This window comes from Onychomys torridus, chromosome 10, assembly GCF_903995425.1.
Source record: "Onychomys torridus chromosome 10, mOncTor1.1, whole genome shotgun sequence".
In the NCBI taxonomy this organism is placed as follows: domain Eukaryota; kingdom Metazoa; phylum Chordata; class Mammalia; order Rodentia; family Cricetidae; genus Onychomys; species Onychomys torridus.
The window spans coordinates 1574450-1596637 of record NC_050452.1 but is presented as its reverse complement, the minus strand read 5'-3'; the positions used below and the strand labels follow the sequence as shown (position 1 = coordinate 1596637).

Here is a 22188-nt window from a genome sequence, read left to right as displayed (position 1 = left end):
TTTGCTGAATGTTATTCATGGTGATGCCAGCATTCACTGGTTTCATGTTTTCATGACTTTAATATGGAGTGAGAGGATAACAAGGTTGCAGCCATCTTACAGAAGGGTCAGACAGGGGGCAGTAGGCCCTTGGACAAATTATTCTAAAAACCCACCATTGGATGTGCTGCCATTCTGCCCCAGATCCAGACAATTAGGAGCTGCATGAAAAAAAGTTCCAGACATTTCCTGCCATAACCTAAAGGATATGATATAACATAACTGTCATAATAAACAAAGCACAAGGTATGTCCTCTGAGATGCTTTCTGCTGTTATAGATTATATACCATAGCTATCATAGGGAATGAGTTTCCTACAGATAAAAATGGGAAGTCTGACTGTCAGAGGAGATGAGTCTGCTGGTGATACAGATTCGATGACATAAACTGCTGGAGGAGATGGCAATCTCCTTGCAGCTGCAACTCTCCAGTCAGTTCAAACCAAGAGTCTCCAACCTGAAGTGAGCACCAGTCCTGAGCCTGTAACCAATATAGAGTTGGAATTCCCCTAGACCCCCAACCCTAACCACTATAAAAATCCCAACCTGTTCCTGCTTGGGGTCCTCTCACTCCACCACTGAGACGTATGGACAGGTGCCCAAGTTTAAACTCTCGAATTAAAGACTCTTTGTGCATTCTAATCGGTCTCTTGGTGGTCTTTGGGGACATCAGACTTTTGGGTGCGACAGAGTAGTCCTGGCTTCATTAGTTTGATGAACAGACTAGTGACTTACAAGACTGAGGATAGTAATCTGAGGTCAGTAACTTCATATCTTAAAGGAGTTTTGCTTAGTGTTTATCCAGAGGTAGAACCAGTAGGTAGAAGCTTCAGGAAGATAGATTTGGCCTAAATTGAAGAAGCTGTGTTTTGAGGTAAGGAACTATTCTATACTACAAAATTTCAACCTGGGTTGTCAAATCCTCTTGCACTTGGTAATAGTAGGGATTACATTTACTTTCAAATGAAAAATTATGACTAGCAAACTCCAAATAACAAATGTAAATTCACTGCACATTGGCTGACTGCCAAGAAGATTCAGGGCAGAGAATGCTTAAAATCAAAAAGGGTTAATCCTGAGAGTGGAGAATTTCTGGGAGAGCTAATTTGGATGTGTGTCTCTCTTTTTTTAAATGTTTTAGTTTTTATTATTATTTTTAAAAATTTAGTTTATGGGTTTGTTTGCCTACATATGTGTTTGTGCACCATGTGCAATGCCTGGTTCCGGCAGAAGCCAAAAGAAGGCACTGGATCTCCTGAAACTAGAGTTACAGGTGGTTGTGAGCTGCCATGTAGGTACTGGGAATTGAACCTGGGTCCTCCAGAAGAGCAGCCTGATGGTTTTTTTTTTTTGTTTTGTTTTGTTTTTGTTTTTTGTTGTTTTTTTTGTGGCGCTCTTGCCCCAAAGGAAAAGTCACAGCACACGACAGAATCCACCAACAAGAGTTTTATCGGTTGGGGATTTAGCTCAGTGGTAGAGTGCTTGCCCCCTGGGTTCGATCCTCAGCTCAAAAAAAAAAAAAAAAGAAGAGTTTTATCAAGACAAAGGGATAGATGCGATCAGGCCTGATGTGATCAGGCCTGTGGAAGGACATGTGCAAGAAAAGAGACGGGAACATGGTGCCACCTTATAAAGGCCAAGATGCACTTGTGCACACAGACCCACATGCAGAGATCACTCGGTCATGTCCACGCAACTACATGACTACATAACCATGGGGCATGGGTCACACAGGACATATGACCTGGAAATGACTAGGCAGAGATGACTAAGTGGGGCGTGGTTGGAATGCCTATCACAGCCAGTGTCCTTAACCACTGAGCCATCTCTCCAGCCATGGTTTTTATTTCTTTTTTTTTTTTAGATTTATTTATTTGTTATGTATACAGCAGGTATGACCAGGCTAGAAGAGGGCATCAGATCTCATTACAGATGGTTGTGAGCCACCATGTGGTTGCTGGGAATTGAACTCAGGACCTCTGGAGGAGCAGTCAGTGCTCTTAACCTCTGAGCCATCTCTCCAGCCCTGTAGATGTAACGTCTTGTTAAATAAGAAACACAGAACCAATTGCAGAGTTAAAAACCATGAGGTCAGAGCAAGAGTGGAAAACCTTACCCTTCACTGCTTCTGCTGTCCTTCCTCTCTGCAAGAGACCTACTTCTGTGTGTCCTGTCTTTTTTATAGACTTTCTATTCTGTTTTTCTTTATTTCTTATGTGTATGAGTGTTTTGTTTGCATGTATGTCTGTGCACCACATGCATACCCGGTGTCCATGGAGATCAGAAAGGGCATCAGATCCCCTAGAACTGAAGTCACAGAAGGTTGTGAACCACCCTGTGAGACTGGAAATTGAACCCAGTCTTCTAGTAGAAGAGCCAGCACACTTAACCAGTGAACCACCTCTCCAGCCCTGGATATATGTCTTTTTGTTATTTATTTAAAAGATAGCTTCTCTCTGTGTAGCCTAGCTATCTTGTAACTCACTCTGTAGAGCAGGATGACCTTGAACTCACAGAGATCCACCTGCCTCTGCCTTCTCCTATGTACTGCTACACCTTGCTCTGGATCAGTAATTGGCCAGATGAAAAAGGAAGGTATTTGAAGTTGCGTGTGTGTGTGTGTGTGTGTGTGTGTGTGTGTGTGTGTGTGTGTGTGTGGAGAGAGAGAGAGAGAGAGAGAGAGAGAGAGAGAGAGAGAGAGAGAGAATGAACAGAAGGGGCATTTCAAGAGTAAGAGACATCTCAAAATTTGGAAACATCTCAGTTTTGTGTTGGAAAAATAAACTGTTGTTATTAGCTCTTGGAGAATAATAGAAGATGTGGTTTGAGAGAAACCTGTTGCCCTAATCTTAGCTCAGTCATTAGATGCTTAGTTACTTAGATGCAAGTAAGTTCTTGGAACAATCAGTCTTCACTGAACTATCCTTGATCCTGAATAAAACTCAGCTGGGGTTTTGAGAATTTGCCTAATTTGCATAAAGTCAGTTCTCAGCACCACAATAAACAAATAGATGTAAAAAAACTATTAGCATTACAATTTTGTGATAATTGCATTTATGTTCAGGAAGCTACAAGTTCCTGTTACCGTTTCTGAGTTATTTTATAATGCAGTAAACCATCCTATGTGAGACTCAGTTGTTTGTTTTTCCTATAGGGATGACTCTTCAAGAATCTGTCAATTTGGATGCTCTCAATAAATATAAGCGGCATCTTGAAGATAAATATGTAAAACGTAAGAAAGCTATATCAACAGAGTATGTACCAGCACAGAAGAAGGCTGACCTGGATGAAGAAATGGTTGTGTTACTAAAACGCCGAGATATAGCTGAGAGCCTGAACAAAGACCTGCAGTTTCGGTATGAACATCAGTTAGTTTACCTTTACTCTCTCTCATCCCCTGCTGTGTGAGCCTAGCTCAGGGCATTGTTGATGCTCTTCTTTTACAGCCATCAAAGACTGCAGGTTATTTCACACACACTTACTGCATGGATGAAGGATAACTTAAGAATCCCATTTGAAGACATCATGGAGAAAATTCAGAAAACCAATGCAATCTTCGGTAGTTCATCTGTCTTCTTAATTAGCACAAACAGTAGAAGGCACTTCCTCCAGAGCTAAAGGGTTTTCTAGGCTGGGTTTTAAAAATACACTTACTTCCTCTAGCTCTCCCTTACCCCATGAGTTTCTTCCTTCAGCACCTGACAGATGATTGCTAAAAGAATAGACTTGGTAAGGCAAAGAGAGAAGACCTAGGGCTGGAGAAGTCTTAGTGGGTCCCACAGGACCAGGGTTCAATTCCCAGCACCCACATGGCAGCTCACAACTCTGATTCCAGTTCCAGGGGATCTGACACCCTCACACAGACATGCAGGAAAAACACCAATGTATGTGAAATATAAACTTTTAAAAAAGATTTAAAAAGTGAGAAAGAGAGGAAAAAACAAACAAACAAACAAACAAACAAACTTGAGTCTTAATCCTCAGAATGAGGCCAGGGAGTGCAACCAAAGTAACAAGTTGTTCCAAAAGATGTTTAGTATTTCCCATTGCTAAACAGCCTTACATATCATTACAAATATCCTTTCAATGTTTAGGTGATGAAATCATTGTTGATGAACTATTTGAAGATGACCCAAGCAAGACAAAAGAAGCTATAATTATGCTTTACTACATTGAAAGGCAAGTATTGTTGTACCCAGTTCATGAAACCCCCAGAGACCACAAAGGAGCCAGTTTCCGATGCAAGCACATAAGGGTCCTTTTATTCAGGTTCAACCTGGCCCACCGCACGGCAGATGGAGGGAAATGTGGCGGCAGACATGAGCCCAGGTGTAGAGAGTGTTTATAGGGAAAACCCACAAGCCGGGAATTACATACTTTGGCAACTTGGGATTGGGTAGAAGGGATATGGGGCAAGGTTATTTTTTTGAAATTATTGGTCTAGACTTTGGGCAGAAAACCATAACTTGCTGAGCAGGATTATCTGGGCTCCTTAACCAGATTATCTAGATATCTTCAAGGGCCATAAACTGCATACAGAATGTCTGCAGGAGCATACTGCTCTGTATCTTTTCTAACAACTGTCATGGCACATTCCTGAGGTCCTTCCTGGAACTGAGTACAGCAGGTGGTCTAAGATGGTGGCCCGTCCCTAAGATGGAGTCTGTATTTCGTTCACATTATCATTTGTATTTTGGTTTATTTGTTTTGTGTGAGATTTTGATGTTGTGTTTACTTTTGTTTGTTTGTTTTGAGATAATATCTTGAAACTTAAAAGCCTCACTGTGTAGTGCAGGACAAACTTGAACTTCTGCCCACCTCCTGAGTGCTGGCTGGAAGATTTGTCAAAGTGCCACTTTGAGATCTTTGGCAGCAATTAACTCTGCAGCTCACAAACGATTGAGCCTGTATGATAATGAGTATTCAGAGACCGGTAATGTCTGGGGGGGAGCTCACCAACCTAAAACTGAGCACCTGTGTGGCCTGGACAGGTGTCTCCATGACGGGTAAGGTGACCTGCTGATGTCCCACGCAACCTAAGTCAGAAGCTCTTTTTTTTTTGTTGTTTTTTTTTGTTTTTTTTGTTTTTTGAGACAGGGTTTCTCTGTGTAGCTTTGCGCCTTTCCTGGAACTCGCTTTGGAGGCCAGGCTGGCCTCGAACTCACAGAGATCCACCTGTCTCTGCCTCCAGAGTGCTGGGATTAAAGGTGTACGCCACCACCGCCCGGCCAGAAGCTCATTTTTTAGTTAAGGGGGTGGGGGATCTGTAGGGCCCTGGCTCCCCTGTTTTTGGGTAACTGTTGCCTTACTTGCTAACTTTGACTTGATATGATATCCTCCCTATGCTAATTCCCTGCTGGGTTCTACCCTCCTGAATGCTTAAGGGAAGTTCCTTGTCTGTGTATCCTGCATTTGGGTGTTAACAGTTTAGATGTAAGATTGTAAACATCGGTAGCGAACTTCTGCCCTCTGGGGTTCTCCCATTGTGCTGTAAGCCTGTATTTAAGACCTCCTCCCTCCTTCAATAAATGGCATTCGGCATTCAAAAAAAATATTTGGTAGTGAAGTGTAAAATCTAATGTGAAGCTCCACAGCTTCTGTTCCAACCATCTGCTCCAATTGTACAAAATTTCATTGAGTTGTATAGTCTTTGTGTCTGGTTAAATTTGGTGTGTAATTTTTTTTCTTCAACTGTTTTTATAATAAAGTTTCAGAAATAAAAAAAAAAAATTCTATTCCTGGAGGAGGAGTGGATGGGGGGACGGGTAGACAGGATGTGTGGAAGGGAATGAGAAGAGAGGAGGGAGGGGAAACTGGAAAAAAGAAGAATCTGAGGGTTGGGGATTTAGTCCTGGGTTCGATCCTCAGCTTAAAAAAAAAAATCTGTTCCAGTTGACTTAGAAAAGTTAGAATTTTCTTTTTTTCATAGATTTTTATGAAAACCTATGAATTTATCAGATAATTTTAGATTGCTATAGCTAGTGTAATCTTTTGTAATTATTTTTATTCTATGATATATTAAGTATCTTGCTACTATATATTATATTTATTTTTAATTACACTTTATCTACTTATTTTGTGTGGGTAGGTAGGGCATAGCAGTCAGAGGACAACTTGTAGGAGTGTTGGGTTCTACCATGTGGGTCCTGGGAATGGAACTCAGGTTGTCAGGCACAGAGGAGAGCTCCTTAACTCGCTGAGCCGCTGTGCGGTCCTTGTACAAGTAGGACAGTGAGGAATGTCTTGCATAATTCCAGGTCACAGACCACTGTAGGGAGGTCAAGGGGCAAGAGACCTGAGACAGCTGCAGTAGTATATCCAGCCAAGAGCAGCGAGCACCGAGCTAATGCATGTGCTGTGTGTATTAGCTGAGATAGAGGTAAAGTAGTCTACGGTTAGTTTACAAGCTGTCAGAGTAATGTTATCGGCATATGTAACATCCAGTTTTCACTTGTTGATTTGTTTGTTGTTATGGTACAAAGAAGTGGGTAAAGACTCTGTTATGTTCTTACACTCTATATTTCTCTGAGTCTACTAGGATTTCAAATTTTAATATCATTTTTGAAATATTTATTATTTTTAAGTATGTCTACATACATGAGTTTGCACATGAATTTTGGTGCCCACAGATGCCAGAGGCATCAGACCCCCTAGATTTGGAGTCACAAGTGGTTAGGGGCCACCCAGTGTCGATATAGGGATCAAATGGGTCTTCTGTAAGAGTAGTATGTGTTTTTAACCACTGAACCATCTCTCCAGCCCAATTTTAATATAGTTTTTAATTTTTGTGTGCATTTGTTTGTATGTGCATGCACAGGTGAGTGAGTGCACATGAGTGTAGAGGCCAGAAGTCAGTGTTGAGTGTCATTCTTCAATTGCTTCTCCATCTTATTTACTTATTTACATTATTAATGTGGGTGTACACATGCACATACCACTGCACTCATGTGGAGGTCCTGGGAAAACTTTGTGGAGCCAGGTCTTTCCATCCCCCTTTACATGGGTCACCAAGTTTCACTGAACAGAGGGGTCCCCTGCCTTGTCAGCATAGGGATAAGAAGTATGGTGGTGGGTGCTGGGTGGCAAACGCTTCATGGACTAAGCCATTTCTCCAGCCGACTCCAGCTACTGTAGTGGAGTTTTCATAGTACTACTCCAGATTTTCATATGAGAGGAAAACCTTTGCTAAGGTTCAGGCTTTTTGTTTGTTTGTTTGTTTGTTTATTGTTGTTTTTGAGACAGGGTTTTTCTGTGTAGCCCTTGCTGTCCTAGATCTCACTCTGTAGACCAGGCTGGCCTCTAGCTCACAGAGATGCACCTGCTTCTGCCTCCTGAGTGCCGGGATTAAAGGTGTGCGTCACGTCCCCAAGGCCCACAGTCTTAAACATTTTGCTTCCTGTTACTTTGGTGTCCCACTTTGTTCAGCCCTTCATCGTGCTGTGTGACTCTTTTCCTAATGGCTACTTGGGACCTTTGCTGTGTGGAGGAGGAAGAGTGAAGGCTTCATGAGCTATGGTCTCTGCTTGCGGTCACGGGGCATTTGATACAGACAGAGCAGTGTCTGCTTCTGAACTCCTCCTGGTACTCCCACTGCGCCGCATCTGTGTTCCATTATTTCCTCAACTCTAAGCGGATAGCTCTTTCCTGGTGATCTGTGAGGAAAAGAAGCCCAACTCAGTATAAATTGACTTCTGTTCTTCCTGTGTTCTGCTTGGAACCTGTGGGGACAAAGTGCAGGGTCAGGTTCAAAGTTACTCAGAAGGTGAGAATTTAACCCTAGACAAACAGGTCAAAACAAACCCTAGAACTCTAGAGAAGAACTGAATGGATAAATCTGGTCATAACTTATGGGATTACTTTTGTTTCCCACTATACCATTGTACTTAATTTCTTTTTTTTTTTTATTGTGTTAGATATGTTTTTATTTTTCTTTTCTTTTTTCTTCTTTTTTTAATTATTATTGTATTTGTGTTTTAATTTTACACATCAGCCATGGGTTTCCTGTCCTCCCCCCTCCCGCCCCATTGTACTTAATTTCTAATATTTGGTTTTTGTGTATCATTGAAATGTGTTTTCAATGTAGGTTCAATGAATTAATCTCTCTTGGTGAATATGAGAAGGCAGCTTGTTTTGCAGCAAACAGTCCAAGAAGAATTCTTCAAAATATTGGTACAATGAATAAATTTAAGGGTAAGCAAATTTTTCTGAAATACATATGCAAATTATACTTTACTTTTTCTTTTCTTTTCTTTCTTTTTTTTGTTTTTTGTTTGTTTGTTTGTTTTTTGTTTTTTGTTTTGTTTTGTTTTTTCAAGACAGGTTAGCTTTGCGCCTTTCCTAGATCTTGCTCTGTAGACCAGGCTGGCCTCAAACTCACAGAGATCTGCCTGGCTCTGCCTCCCGAGTGCTGGGTTTAAAGGCGTCCGCCACCACCACCTGGCATACTTTACTTTTTCTTAATAGAATGAAAACAATATTACTGAGAGGCTAGTCCTTCATTACCCTAACTTTATTATATACTGTTTCCTTAGCTGTAGTACCAGGAGTTTAATTCAATTTTCTAAATTAAATCATGAAATATTTCATATACAGAAAAGCATGAGGAAACATAGTATTAATATACTCATTGTCAAGATTTTATAATATTAATTTTTGTCAAGTTTGCTCCATATCCTTTTAAATAAGCTTTTTTTGTGTGGTCAATTGACATACATAAAATAAATCATACATTTTTGACATATGATACTAAGTATAAAACACAAGGTTTCATACATGCTAGGCAAGTACTCTACCACTGAGATACATCCCAGCCCAAATTCTGCATATAAAGTATGTAATTTTTAAAGAGATTTACTTATTTATTATGTATACAGTGTTCTGCCTGCATGTTACCTGCACACCAGAAAAGGGCACCAGATCTCATTATAAATGGTTGTGAGCCACCATGTGATCACTGGGAATTGAACTTAGGACCTCTGGAAGGGCAGCCAGTGCTCTTAACTTCTGAGCCATCTCTACAGCCCCTAAAGTACATAATATGCTAAGACTGACATATGTACTTGTCCATGACATTGTCATATGGGCGTACCCATGACATCATCACTACAAAGGTCCCCCATGTCCACTGACAGTCTTCCCATTCCTCACACCAGCTACTGTCTACAGCCCCAGACTCCATGCAACCACTAATTTGCTTTCAGTAACCATAGGTAAGTTTTTCCTATAGAGTATGCAGTAGGCATTATTATATTATATTTAATTTATAATTAATAATAACAATTATTATTATTATTGGGGTTCAGGGCCTCACTATCAGGGAATATGGAACTCTAATAGCACTGTGACAAGCAGACATGTGGGGAAGGAGGCCATAAATAAACAAGTAGATTATTTCCAGAAGTAACCCCATGGCCCCTTCTGGCTGACCTGCCTCTAGGACATGTCCCCGGCAGGCTCTGGACATGGGCTGCCAGCCAGTCAGCCCACTCTTATTTGACTATGCTGACCAACCCAAAATGAGGGGAAGGGAGTTCATCCCAGGTCACAGAAACCCTTAAAACCTGGAGCCCTTCATGGGATTTTGCCTTCTAAATCCCAAATTTGGTTTCTAAATAATTGAGGAAAACATAAATAAATGGAAAGACACCTTCTGCTTATGGACTGAAAGATTAAATATTGTTGAGACACCAAGAATAAAAGCAAGGCTGGGCAGTGGTGGTTGCAAGCCTTTAATCTCAGCACTCGGGAGGCAGAGACAGGTAGATCTCTGTGAGTTTGAGGCCAGCCTGGCCTACAGAGTAAGTTCCAGGAAAGGCACAGAGAAACCCTGTCTTGAAAAACAAACAAACAAAAGAATAAAAGCAATATAGAGATTCAATATATATCTATAACCCAATAGCTTTTTCATGAAATTTAAAAAGAATCTTAAAATTTGTACAGAAGTATAAAGCCTCAAGTACCCACATCAGTACTGAGAGAAGAAAAAATTGGCAATGTAACACATCCTAATTTAAAATTATATTATGACGCTTCAGTAATAAACAGTATCCTACTAGAATAAAAACAGAGAAGTGCTGGTTATGATGGCACATGCCTGTAATTTAGCTACTGAAGAGGCAGAGGCAAGAAAATCACAGGTCTAAGGCCAGCCTTGGTAACTTAGTATTACCCTTATCTCAAAATTTAAAAGGGTTGGAGGTGTAGCTCTGTGGTAGAGTGCTTACTTAGCATGTGGGAGGCACTGGTTCAATTCCTAATACTGCAAAATCCCTTGAAAAACCTGACACAGAGGCCGGTGGAATAGAATAGAGAGGCCACAGATAATCCCAAACATAATGGTCAGTTAATTTTCACTAAGACTCCGAGAAAACACTATGAGACTAATAAAGTGCTCCACAGGTAAAGGTGCTTTCCCCACCGGGCTGAAGACCTGAGTTTATTTCTTTACTCTTGTACTTCCCTTCTTCTAAGTCTTAGGATGTGCCACTGTAAGGGCAGGGAGGTCTTGCTCAAGGATTGTGGTAATATCTGCCTCAGTGTGTCTTGAGTGTGGCTGTGTTAATTGTTGACTGCTTTAGTCTTTGCTCTTTATAGAGTCTGTCTTTACTAGAGACTTCTATCTTAGTAATTGAGAAAGTATTGCTTCTGTTGACTTCTTAATTTAATGTTTTTTAGAATTTCATACATGAATGCTGTGTATCATTTCCACTCCATGCTCTCCCATTTCTTGTTCCTCTCATGTCCCCATGTCCCCTCTTCCTCTCAAATTCATGGCCTCTTCTTGTTTTGTTTTGTTTTTCAAGACAGGGCTTCTCAGTGTATCCCTGGCTGTTCTAGAACTCACTCTGTAGACCAGGCTGTCCTTGAACTCACAGATCTGTCTGCCTCTGCCTCCCAAGGGCTGGGATTAAAGGTTTGTACCACCAATGCTCAGTTTATACAGGTTTTTTTTTTTTAATAGGCAATCATATTGTTGAGATTCTATGGGTGCAGCTCCCTTGTAATGTCTAGAAGACAGTTATCAGCAGAAGGAGTCCTGGTCTCTGGCTCTTATAATCTTCCTGTACCCTCTTCTGTGATTTCCTAAGCCTTTGGGGTTAGGCACCTTAGTCTCCTTTTCTCTGCATTTTGACCAGTTGTGGATCTCTGTAAAAATCTCCATCTGCTGCAAAATGAAGTTTCTTTGATGAGGGTGAGAGTGGCACTGACCTGTATGGATAAGTGTTAGAACACAGAAGTTCTATTGGTTTATGAAAATAGCTATAGTAGGGTCTCCTTGAAGGTCTATGACCTCTCCAGCCATGGATAGTTGTCTAGATTACAGCTTGCTTTCTATGAACTGGAAAATATGTGAGCTTCTGGTGGCTCTCAACAACTTTGGCATCCTTTGACTTGCAGAAAAAACACTGCAGTCTCCGCCTGCATCCTCGTATAGCCTACATTGTGATGATATATAGTTATCTATAGTGGTACATAGCAATACATAATGGTACTGTTATAAAATGTAAAATGTATTCAGTAGCCTGGCTGTGGTGGCGCACACTTTTAATCCCAGCACTCGGGAGGCAGAGGCAAGTGGATCTCTGTGAGTTCAAGGACAGCCTGCTCTACAAAGTGAGTTCCAGGATAGACTCCAAAGCTACACAGAGAAACCCTGTCTCGAAAAACCAAAAAAAAAAAAAAAAAAAAAAAAAGAGAAAGAAAAGAAAAAAGTATTCTGTATCCATTGTTAAAGGGTTAGAAACTGTAAAGACATTAAAGTAGTAATGTGAAATAAGAAAAGGCAAGCTAATTCTTAATGTATTTGACTCAAACTTCTCATTCTTTTTTTCTTTTTGTAGCTATTGGAAAAATTAGAGGAAAGCCTCTCCCATTACTCTTGTTTTTTGAGGCTATATTTAGTACAAGTCAGGCTTTCAAACGTCCTATTAATGCTGACCTAACCCTGGAGGGAATCAAATGTGGACTATCTGAAAAACGGCTTGATTTAGTTACCCACTGGGTCACCCAGGAAAAGTAAGCAATTTTAAGCTGCAAACTTAATTTTAACATATGATTAATATGGTTGTTTTTCTCTAACTTAGAAGAGTTTCACAGTATAGCCCAGACTGGCCTCCAGGTCTAACCTCTGCCTCAGTCTCCTACCTGTTGGGATTATAGGCTTGTCACACTACATTCAGGTAGTGGTTTGATATAAACACTGTGTTTTAGGATTTACTTCAGTTCTCTGTTGAAATTACTTAGAAAGTGCCTATGAAGGCCCAGTCACAAAGAGCTCAGACTCAGAATCACCTCAGTGAAGTTCACAAGATAAAACATGGCAGTTTCACAGTAGATGGAAGTTGAGTGACATGGACAGAGAAGGATTAGTCAGTAGCACACTTCTTGGGAGGGAAAAGGCAAGGAACCCGATTTTAGACAGGCTATGGACACATGTATTATAACCTAGGTGACAATACATATTGAGGAATAACATTAGCCATGTGTTGTTGATTGTTGTAGATGAATTTCTAAATGGTCTTATTAAAAAATATGGAGCCAAATATAGGGGTGAAAGCCTTAGAGATCAGGGAAATAGGATAGCCACCAGTCAACCTTATCTCACCAGCTCTGCAGCTTCCAAATGCCACAACTTCCTGTCTACCCAGGCTTTTATTGCCTTGCTGTTCTGCCTTCTCATTGGCTCTTAGACCAGCTACCTCTGTCCTTGTCACTGCCTGTCTGTACAGGTCTTCAGGTCTCTATGGTCAGTACTGGGATTAAAGGAATGTGTCACCACGCTTGACTCTGTTCCCTAGTGTGTCCTTGAATGCACAGAGACCCTGCCTGCCAAGTGTGCTACCACTGCCTGACTTTTGTTTTTACTTAAAATGGCTTGCTGTTTCCTCTGATCTCCATGCAAACTTTATTTACTAATATACAAATAGAATATCACCACATTCCAGCACAAATAAAATATCACCACAGATTGTTTATTTACTCTTTTTTGGCTTTTTTAGGGGGACAGCCACCCAGCTCCCAAATAAATCACACAAGGAGGCTTATTCTTTCATATAAATGCTTTTGTTTCTTGCTTGCCGGCTTTTCTTAACTTTAAATGATCCCGTCTACTTTTGCCTCTGGACTCTTTCCTTTTCTTACTTCTGTTATCTCATTTCACTCTTACTCCGTGGCTGGCTACTAGAATCCTCCTCTCCTTGTTCTCTTGCTTTCTTCTTTTCCTCCCAGATTTTTCCTTCTGTTTATTCTCTCTGCTTGCCAGCCTGCCTATCCTTTCTCCTGCATCACTATTGGCCATTCAGCTCTTTATTAGACCATCAGGTGTTTTAGACAGGCAAAGTAACACAGCTTCACAGAGTTAAACAAATGCGACATAAAAGAATGCAACACAGCTTTGCATCATTAAACAAGTGTTCCACAGCATAAACAATTGTAACACATCTTAAAATAATATTCTACAAAGGCTGTAGTTACACTGAGAAGTTTTGAAGAATACTTAAGCCAGCAGGTGGTGGTTTCTTGAAGTCAGGTCTCCCACAGACTGGAAGATTTGTGCTGGTGTGTGTAGGCTTGCCTATGTAGAACCGGAGCCTGAGATAGCGTGGGGATGGGTATGAGACTGGGATTCTTAGCAAAGCTGAGGGATCCACACAGGGAAGGACATAGCAAAGCCTTAGCTGCACTTCACAGACAAAGCACGCTTGGAGCCGCTCCACCCTGAGGGATGGGCCCGGCCTTCATGCCTGTCAACTTGGTTGGTTTATAAAGAAAAGTTAAGACTTCTGATTCTTCTTTTTTGGTTTTTTGAGACACGGTTTCTCTGTGTAGCTTTGGAGCCTATCCTGAAACTTACTCTGTAGTCCAAGCTGGCCTCGAACTCACAGAGATCCACCTGGCTCTGCCTCCCGAGTGCTGGGATTACAGGCATGCGCCACCACTGCCCAATGTACTCATTCTTGAACTACCCATCCACTCTCCACCCCAATAAATACAGAGTCCTTATTTACAGCACGTTCAATTATGAGGCATTTTGTAGAGGTATCAGGATTTCATTTAATGTTACCTTCATTCTGTTAGAAGTATGCAAACACCACCAGTATTATGTGAGTCCTGCTATTTTGTAGCCATTAATTAAAAATATAACTAAAGCACAGTTTCCATAGAAGCACTAATTAGAAGTGATTTTTTTGGCCATGCCCAAATGTTCTTTTGGCTTATGCTGAGAACCAAGTATTGTTACTGAGATAGTACAGATGGTTGGTTCACTGTAGCTGTATATAAGCAGGCACATTTAAATACTGCCGTGAATGAAGCGGTTTAGTTGAACTGTTTGAAAAGAACTGCTTCCTCGGTTTCTTCTAATGGAGAGTGTATCTCTTCCCAATTTCCTTCTTATTATCTATAACATTAAAATGAACAGGTGCTGACATACTTAGAGCTGGATGTTGGGGTGGATAGAGCACATGAGGACTTCAGGAAAACAGAATATGATGGGGAAATGGAGTTTTCCTTTTAGTGAAAATGCTTGCAAATCTAATTGTGAGCCAAAATTGTTCCCATTATCTAACGTCTAAGAAATTCATATGTTCTGCAGAATCTAAACAGACTTTAGGTAACCTCTGAGAGCATTGAGATCTCGCCTGAGTTGCATGCAGAATTTGCCTACCTGGCAGTTTTAATTCTGTCAGTCTTGGCAGGGGAGTTTAAGTCTTGCTTATAGACTTTAACAAAGGAGTAAAGTTTTGATTATTTTTGGTTTTGCCAGTCTCAAATGTGTTTAATTTCTACCTCATCATCAGTTGCTTATTGATTTACAATTCTTATAGGTTATTTATAACCCATTCTTAGAGTTCTGAATATTCAGGTATTTCAGTCTCAGCCACTCATCAGGAGTTCCCTGACATGTGCCTTGACGATCTGCTTGCTTCAGGCTGACATTCTCTGAGAAGGCTGGGGATATTATTTTTGCTTATGGGGATCAGAACACATACCAGAAGCCAAGCTGTTTGGCTTTAGCTCAGCTCATCTACAATGACTGTGGTCTACACAAGAAAGCTCTTCTTTGCCTGTGTAAACAGGGTCAGATTCATGAGGCCATGGAACATATACAACAGTTCAAGGACTTTACTTCTGGTAAGTAAAAAAGCCTACTTACTTATATACAGTTTAGCTCTGAAATCTTTCATAGGAGCTGGCATTGTTTGAAACTTAGCTTATAAAGTATTTTTATACATACTGATAGGAGATTACTTTTGTAAATTTATATGAAAATAAGATAGAGTTAATTGAATTTTATGATATACATTATGCCTTTTCTCAAAGGAAACATTTGAGTGTAGTTATTACTAGTAATATGTAGTATTAAAGACAAATTTCCTTCATATGATAGACTATACTATATAAAGGATTTTTTTAAATAACTGAATTTTTCATATATAATGTATATATAATAATTATAAATGAAGTATTGGTAAAATAATACTCATTGCAGAATTTTGATACCTAGCTCATAATGGAATATGATCTGAGAGAACAGATCTCTTTTTTTTTTTTTAAGACAGGGTTTCTCTGTGTAGTTTTGATGCCTGGCCTGGATCTCGCTCTGTAGACCAGGCTGCCCTTGAACTCACAGAGATCTGCCTGCCTCTGCCTCCTGAGTACAGGATGTAGTTGGAGTTTTCTCCAGTCCTGCTTGGGCCTACAACTGCTCAAACCCAAGTAAACACACAGAGACTTATATTACTTATAAACTGTATGGCTGTGGCAGACCTCTTGCTATCTAGGTCTTATATCTTTTTTTAAAAAAAATACTTATTTATTATGCATACAGAAGAGGGCACCAGATCTCATTACAGATGGTTGTGAACCACCATGTGGTTGCTGGGAATTAAACTCAGGACCTCTGGAAGAGCAGTCAGTGCTCTTAACCTCTGAGCTATCTCTCCAGCCCTAGTTCTTATATCTTAAATTAACCCATTTCTATAAATCTATACCTTGCCACATGGCTCGTTGCTTACCAGTACTTTACATCTTACTTCTCATGGTGTCAGTGGCGGCTGGCAGAGTCTCCTGACTCAGCCTTCCACCTCCTCCTAGCATTCTCCTCTCTGCTTATGCTGCCTATACAATACTTCCTGCCTGGCTACTGGCCAATCAGCGTTTTATTTATCAATCAGTCATAACAACACATTCACAGCATACAGAAAGACATCCCCAGTAGCTGGGATTAAAGATGTGCACCACCACCACCCAGCAAGAACAGATCTCTTATTGTGAACCTTAAACCCCCCAAACCCTGCCTCATCTCAGAAAACCTGCCAAATGGTGGCTTCTCCCTGAGAGATGCTCAAGACCTGCAGGGTATTTAAACTGCCCCCCCGCCCCTTGCAGAGGAAGAACACATAGCTTTTTGGTCTCTTTTCCCCATCTCCTCTCTGGGGGCCAAAAAAATCATCCAGGAGCATTTTACTTATTTAAACCTGGACTTTTTCTTAATTTGGTTTGATTCAGTTTGATTTGGATTACTGTGTTTGTTGGAGGAGAGGCTCAATATTGGGATACAGAAACTTTTCATAAGGACCCTGAAGTCCTGACTATTATGAACTATGGCATGAGGGGAGCCTGAAGGATATCCAGGATATTCAGGGAAACATGCTGGGCAGAGGCAGCAGCAGGTTGGGCAGATGCATGCCATGTGGGCATGATACCGGCAGTGGCCAGTAATTCACAACCCAGATGCTGCATCCACATGGAGAGTTTATTATAGTAGAGAGAGGAAGAGAAAGATAGGAGAGAGAGACAGAGAAAGAGAGAGAGAGAGGCCGGGGGGGGGGAGGTTGAGGGGTCAGAATATTAACAGACAGTGCCCATTTCTCAGGCTTAAGCCAATCTCAGTTTTTAGGTTATATGTTTGTCTCTTTTAAGAAGTTACAAAAACAAATAAATAAATAGAAAAAAAATAAAGAAGTTGCAAAGAGGACAGAAACAGCAATTTAAAGCCATATTTTCCAGGAAAAAGAATATGGCTGTTGAATCTGATCATTTTTTTCAAGGAGTGAACTTACTTTTACTTCCAGTGTATGTATTTTAAAGCTCCTAACGTCGCCATTCACTGATGACTGCACATCTGACATTACTGAGAGTAGGAGAAGCTGCTTATGTGCATTATTTCACTTGGTCCTATTGAGTCTGAAGTAACATTTGTTATAGTATCTGCTTTAGTCCCAGGCAGCAGGGCCAGGACTTACCCCAGGTGCATGAACTGGCTTTTTAGAGCCCATTCCCTGTGCTGGGATACCTTGCTCAGCCTTGATACAATGGGGAGGGGCTAGGCTCTCCTTCAACTTGGTATGCCAGACTTTGTTGACTACCATGGGAGGCCTTACCCACTCTGAGGAGTGGATGGGGGCAGAGTGGGAGGGAGGTGAGGAGGCAGGAGAAGGGGAGGGAGGGGGGAACTGGGGTTGATATGTAAAAGGAAAAAAAATTAATAAATAAATATATTTAAATAAAAAAACCCAAAACAAAACAAAAATATCTGCTTTATAGACAGAAACAGTACATGTTTTCCCGGGGAAGTTAAGGCACACTGGGACATTTGTCAGTAACTATACAATAACAGAGGGAACCACTATACTAAAATTTGTCAAGTGAATTATGTGTTGTATTATTAATTACGGATACAGTTTCAGTTTCTGTACTATTTTTCCATGTTAAAGAATTATATTAGTGTTTAGATATGAAATATGGGTATATTATGCTTGGGATTTTAATTAAAAAAAATGTAAGGTTTCAGGCCTAGGGAGATAGATGGCCTAGTCCACAAAAAAGTTTGCCTTGCAAACATAACAACCTGAGTCTGATCCCATCCTATGTTAAGAAGCTGGGTATGGGCCGGGTATATGGTGCATGCCTTTAATCCCAGTATTCAGAGGTAGAGGCAGGCAGATCTCTGTTAGTTCAAGGGTAGCCCAGCCTTTGTAGTGAGTTCCAGACTAGCCAGAAAGAACCTGTCTCAAACAAAAGAACTAAAGAAGAAGAAGGAGAAGGAAGAGGAGGAGGAGGAGGAGGAGGAGGAGGAGGAGGAGGAGGAGAAAGAAGAAGAAGGAGGAGGAGGAGGAGGAGGAGGAGGAGGAGGAGGAGGAGGAGGAGGAAAGAAAAAGAAATAAAGAAACTGGGTCTGGCTTAGCTGCTAAGAGCTGTTCTTCTAGAGGACATTGTCACTTTAGTCCCCGGAGATGTGATGCCCTCTTCTCTCCTTTGTTGAGGTAGTCCACAGACACATTCAGGGAAGACACCATACACCATACCCACACACACAAAAATTTAAGTAGACAAATTAAAAAACAAAATGGACTTGAAACCTATACCTGAGTTTATCCACTGGCTTCCATAAGCGCACACACACACACACACACACACACACACACACACACACACATACACATGAACACACACAAGTGAAGTTTCTTTTTTATTGCAAAATTTACGTTCTATAAGTGCACAGAAGCACAATTAACTGCCATATTACTGTGTCCCCCTAATAATGTATTATATTCTGAAATAATTATGTTATAATAATTTGAGATGTAATTCTTCTTCCTATTTAGAACCTTGGTATTTGTTATGATATATTGCATGGGGGACCCTAAGGGTATCCCAAGTGTGCAAGGAAACATGCTTGCATGCTGGGCAGATGCAGAGACAGGCAACAGGTGGGACACACCATGCAGGCATGGTGGCAGCGGTGGTGGTGGTGGTGGTGGTGGACATTCATTCACAAACCAGGAGCTTCATCTGCGCAGAAAGAGTTTATTATAATATAAAGATAAAGAGACAGAAAGACAGAAAGGAGAGAGAGGAGGAGAAGAGAAAAGAAGAGAAGAAAAAAGCGGAGGTGTGCTCACCTCATGGTGGGGAAGAAAGAGAGTGGAAGAGGAGGAGTTTTTCCTTAAAATGAGGCTTTTACATCAGGATCCTGGGTAGCGCCAAGAGCGGGTCAGAATACTAACAATGGTTTCCAAAGTGCAGGTCAGAATATTAACATTCCTCCATTTTGATTATTAGAAAAGGTGAGTTATGGATAGCAAGTTGAGAAACAAGGGCATTCAATTCCTGAGACTGCTTCAAGCAAGGGGCAAAGTGGGGAGGGGAAACTGGGAGTCGTGCACACATCCACACATGCACACACACAAGTAAATAATTTTAAAAAGCTAACTACTTTATTTTTTTTATTACTTAAAAACAGACAACATAAACTCCACCTAGTGTTCGATAAAATGTTATAAATTCTCACAACTGTAGTACTTTTCAGGTACGAAAGTCACAAAGATGGAATGACTAGTGAGTATGTGCTTAGGAGTCAAGTTCCCAACCGCCAACACAATTCTTTTCCTGAATATTATCTAATATATATTTTCAAATACCCCTTGCTCAGAATTTTTTTTTTCCCCAAGACAGGGTTTCTCTGTGTAGTTTTGGTGCCTGTCGTGGACCTCACTCTGAAGACCAGGCTGGGCTCGAACTTATAGGGATCTGCCTGGCTCTGCCTCCCAAGTGCTGGGATTAAAGGCATGTGCCACCACCGCCCAGCTTGAATTGTCCTTTCTTTTTTCTTATTTTGTTTAAGTCTGAAGAGAGTACTGTCGAGTTTGCACTGGGATCAAGGGGGACTTAGAGGTGTGGGAAAGGATGTTGCCTGGCAAGAGCACACATGGCTGTTTGTGTCTGGCTGATTTGTCACAGCAGGATGGTCACATTTGGATTTCATTTTCACTCTCAGATGACCTGATACAGCTAATAACAGTGTGTCCCCAAATTGAGTTAATTACATGTCTCACTCAAGAAAGGAATGGAAAACCACCACTTTTATCTTTCGGGCTTGCTGTCCTTCATCTGTTTTCTGTGGATATGAAAAAAGTTGTCATCAAGTTACTCCAGGAAATCAGTAAAGGTGGGAAAGGTAAGTGTATCCATAATGCACTGAGGAATAAACAAGAGATTATGCTTGGCATGCTATAGACCAAGAGCGAATCAGACATTGAATTCTCCACTACTCTCTCTGTGTTCTGCCTATAGATTGTGGTTCATGGCCTGTCAGCTGTTTGGTGTGTGTGTCTGATTTGTCTGCCCTTGTTGCTTGTCTGTCCCTAACAAAGGGCTTTGCTCAATGTGTAGGAAAGGAATGAAAATACTTTTTTCTTTTTCTTTTTTTTTATTATATTTGTGTTTTAATTTTACATATTAGCCATGGGTTCCCCTGTCCTCCCCCCTCCCGCCCCACCCTCACCTTCCCCCCATCCCCTCCCCTCCATTCCCATGTCCTCCAGGGCCAAGACTCCCCTGGGGATTCATTTAAACCTGGTGGATTCAGTACAGGCAGGTCCTGTCACCTCCTTCCAGGCTCAGCAAAGTGTCCCTGTGTAAGCCCAAGGTTCCAAACAGCCAGCTCATGCACTAAGGACAGGTCCCCATCCCACAGCCTGCATGCATACCAAACAGTTCAAGCTATTCAGTTGTCTCACTTATCCAGAGGGCCTGATCCAGCTGGGGGCTCCACAGCCTTTGGTTCATCATTCATGTGCTTCCACTAGTTTGGCTATTTGTCCCTGTGCTTTTTCCAATCTTAGTCTCCACAATTCACACTCTTACAATCCCTCCTCTTTCTCGACAATTGGACACCTGGAGCTCCACCTGGGGCCTCGCTGAGGATCTCTGCATCCACTTCCATCAGTTATTGGATGAGAGTTCCAGCACGACTGTTAGGGTGTTTGGCCATCTGATCACCAGACTAGGTCAGATCAGGCTTTCTCTTGACCATTGCCAGCAGTCTACAGAGGATGTATCATTGTGGATTTCTGGGGACCTCTCCAGCACTCTGCCTATTCCTATTCTCATGTGGTCTTCATTTATCATGGTCTGTTATTCCTTGTTCTCCCTTTCTGTTCTTGATCCAGCTGGGATCTCCTGCTCCCCTAAGCTTTCTTTCCCTCAAACCTTGCCCTTCATTACTCCCACTGTTGTCCAGGTTGTTCATGTAGATTTCATCCATTTCTCTGTCATTGGGTGATCCCTGTGTCTTTCTTAGGGTCCTGTTTTCTAGGTAGCCTCCCTGGAGTAGTGTAGCAGTCTAGTCATCTTTGTTTTACATCTAGTATCCTCCTATGAGTGAGTACGTACCATGTTTGTCCTTCTGAGTCTGGGTTACCTCACTCAGGATGATTTTTTCTAGATCCATCCATTTGCCTGCAAACCTCATGATGTCATTGTTTTTCTCTGCTGAGTAGTACTCCATTGTGTATCTGTACCATATTTTCTTTATCCATTCTTCAGTTGAAGGGTATCTAGGTTGTTTCCAGGTTCTGGCTATTACAAACAATGCTGATATGAACATAGCTGAGCAAATGCCCTTGTGGTGTGATTGAGCATTCCTTGGGTATGTGCCCAAGAGTGGTATAGCTGGGTCTTGGGGGAGATGGATTCCAATTTTCTAAGGAAGCGCCATATTGATTTCCAAAGTGGCTGTATAAGCTTGCCTTCCCACCAGCAGTGGAGGAGAGTTCCCCTTGCTCCATGTCCTCTCCAGCAAAGCTGTCTTCTATGTTTTTTATCTTAGCCATTCTGACGGGTGTAAGGTGGTATCTCAGAGTTGTTTTGATTTGCATTTCCTGGATAATTAGGGATGTTGAACAAATCCTTAAATGTCTTTCAGCCATTTGAACTTCCTCTGTGGAGAATTCTCTGTTTAGTTCTATAGCCCATTTCTTAATTGGATTGTTGGGCATTTTGATGTCTAATTTCTTGAGTTCTTTATATATTCTGGATATCAGCCCTCTGTCAGATGTGGGGATGGTGAAGACCTTTTCCCAATTCTGTAGGTTGTCGCTTTGTCTTGTTGACCGTGTCCTTTGCTCTACAAAAGCTTCTCAGTTTCAACAGGTCCCATTGATTGATTGTTTCTCTCAGTGTCTGTGCTACTGGTGCTATATTTAGAAAGTGATCTCCGGTGCCAATGCATTCTAGAGTACTTCCTACTTTATCTTCTATCAGGTTCAGAGTAACTGGATTTATCTTGAGGTCTTTGATCCACTTGGACTTAAGTTTTGTGCACGGTGACAGATATGGATCTATTTGCAGCCTTCTACACATTGAC

At 41.3% G+C, this 22188-nt stretch overlaps 1 protein-coding gene across 7 annotated transcripts in view; it reads left to right on the top strand.

Annotated features, from left to right (window-relative positions):
• Clhc1 (clathrin heavy chain linker domain containing 1) overlaps positions 1 to 22188 on the top strand; it is a 39613-nt gene that overhangs the window by 10709 nt on the left and 6716 nt on the right. For all 7 annotated transcript variants that reach the window (XM_036200969.1, XM_036200968.1, XM_036200971.1 and 4 more), the window contains 7 exons: positions 3193 to 3394; positions 3485 to 3597; positions 4133 to 4217; positions 8122 to 8228; positions 11879 to 12053; positions 14968 to 15170; positions 19819 to 19998. In XM_036200969.1, the coding sequence (XP_036056862.1) occupies positions 3193 to 3394; positions 3485 to 3597; positions 4133 to 4217; positions 8122 to 8228; positions 11879 to 12053; positions 14968 to 15170; positions 19819 to 19998 (1065 nt within the window). The remainder of the gene's footprint in view (positions 1 to 3192; positions 3395 to 3484; positions 3598 to 4132; positions 4218 to 8121; positions 8229 to 11878; positions 12054 to 14967; positions 15171 to 19818; positions 19999 to 22188) is intronic.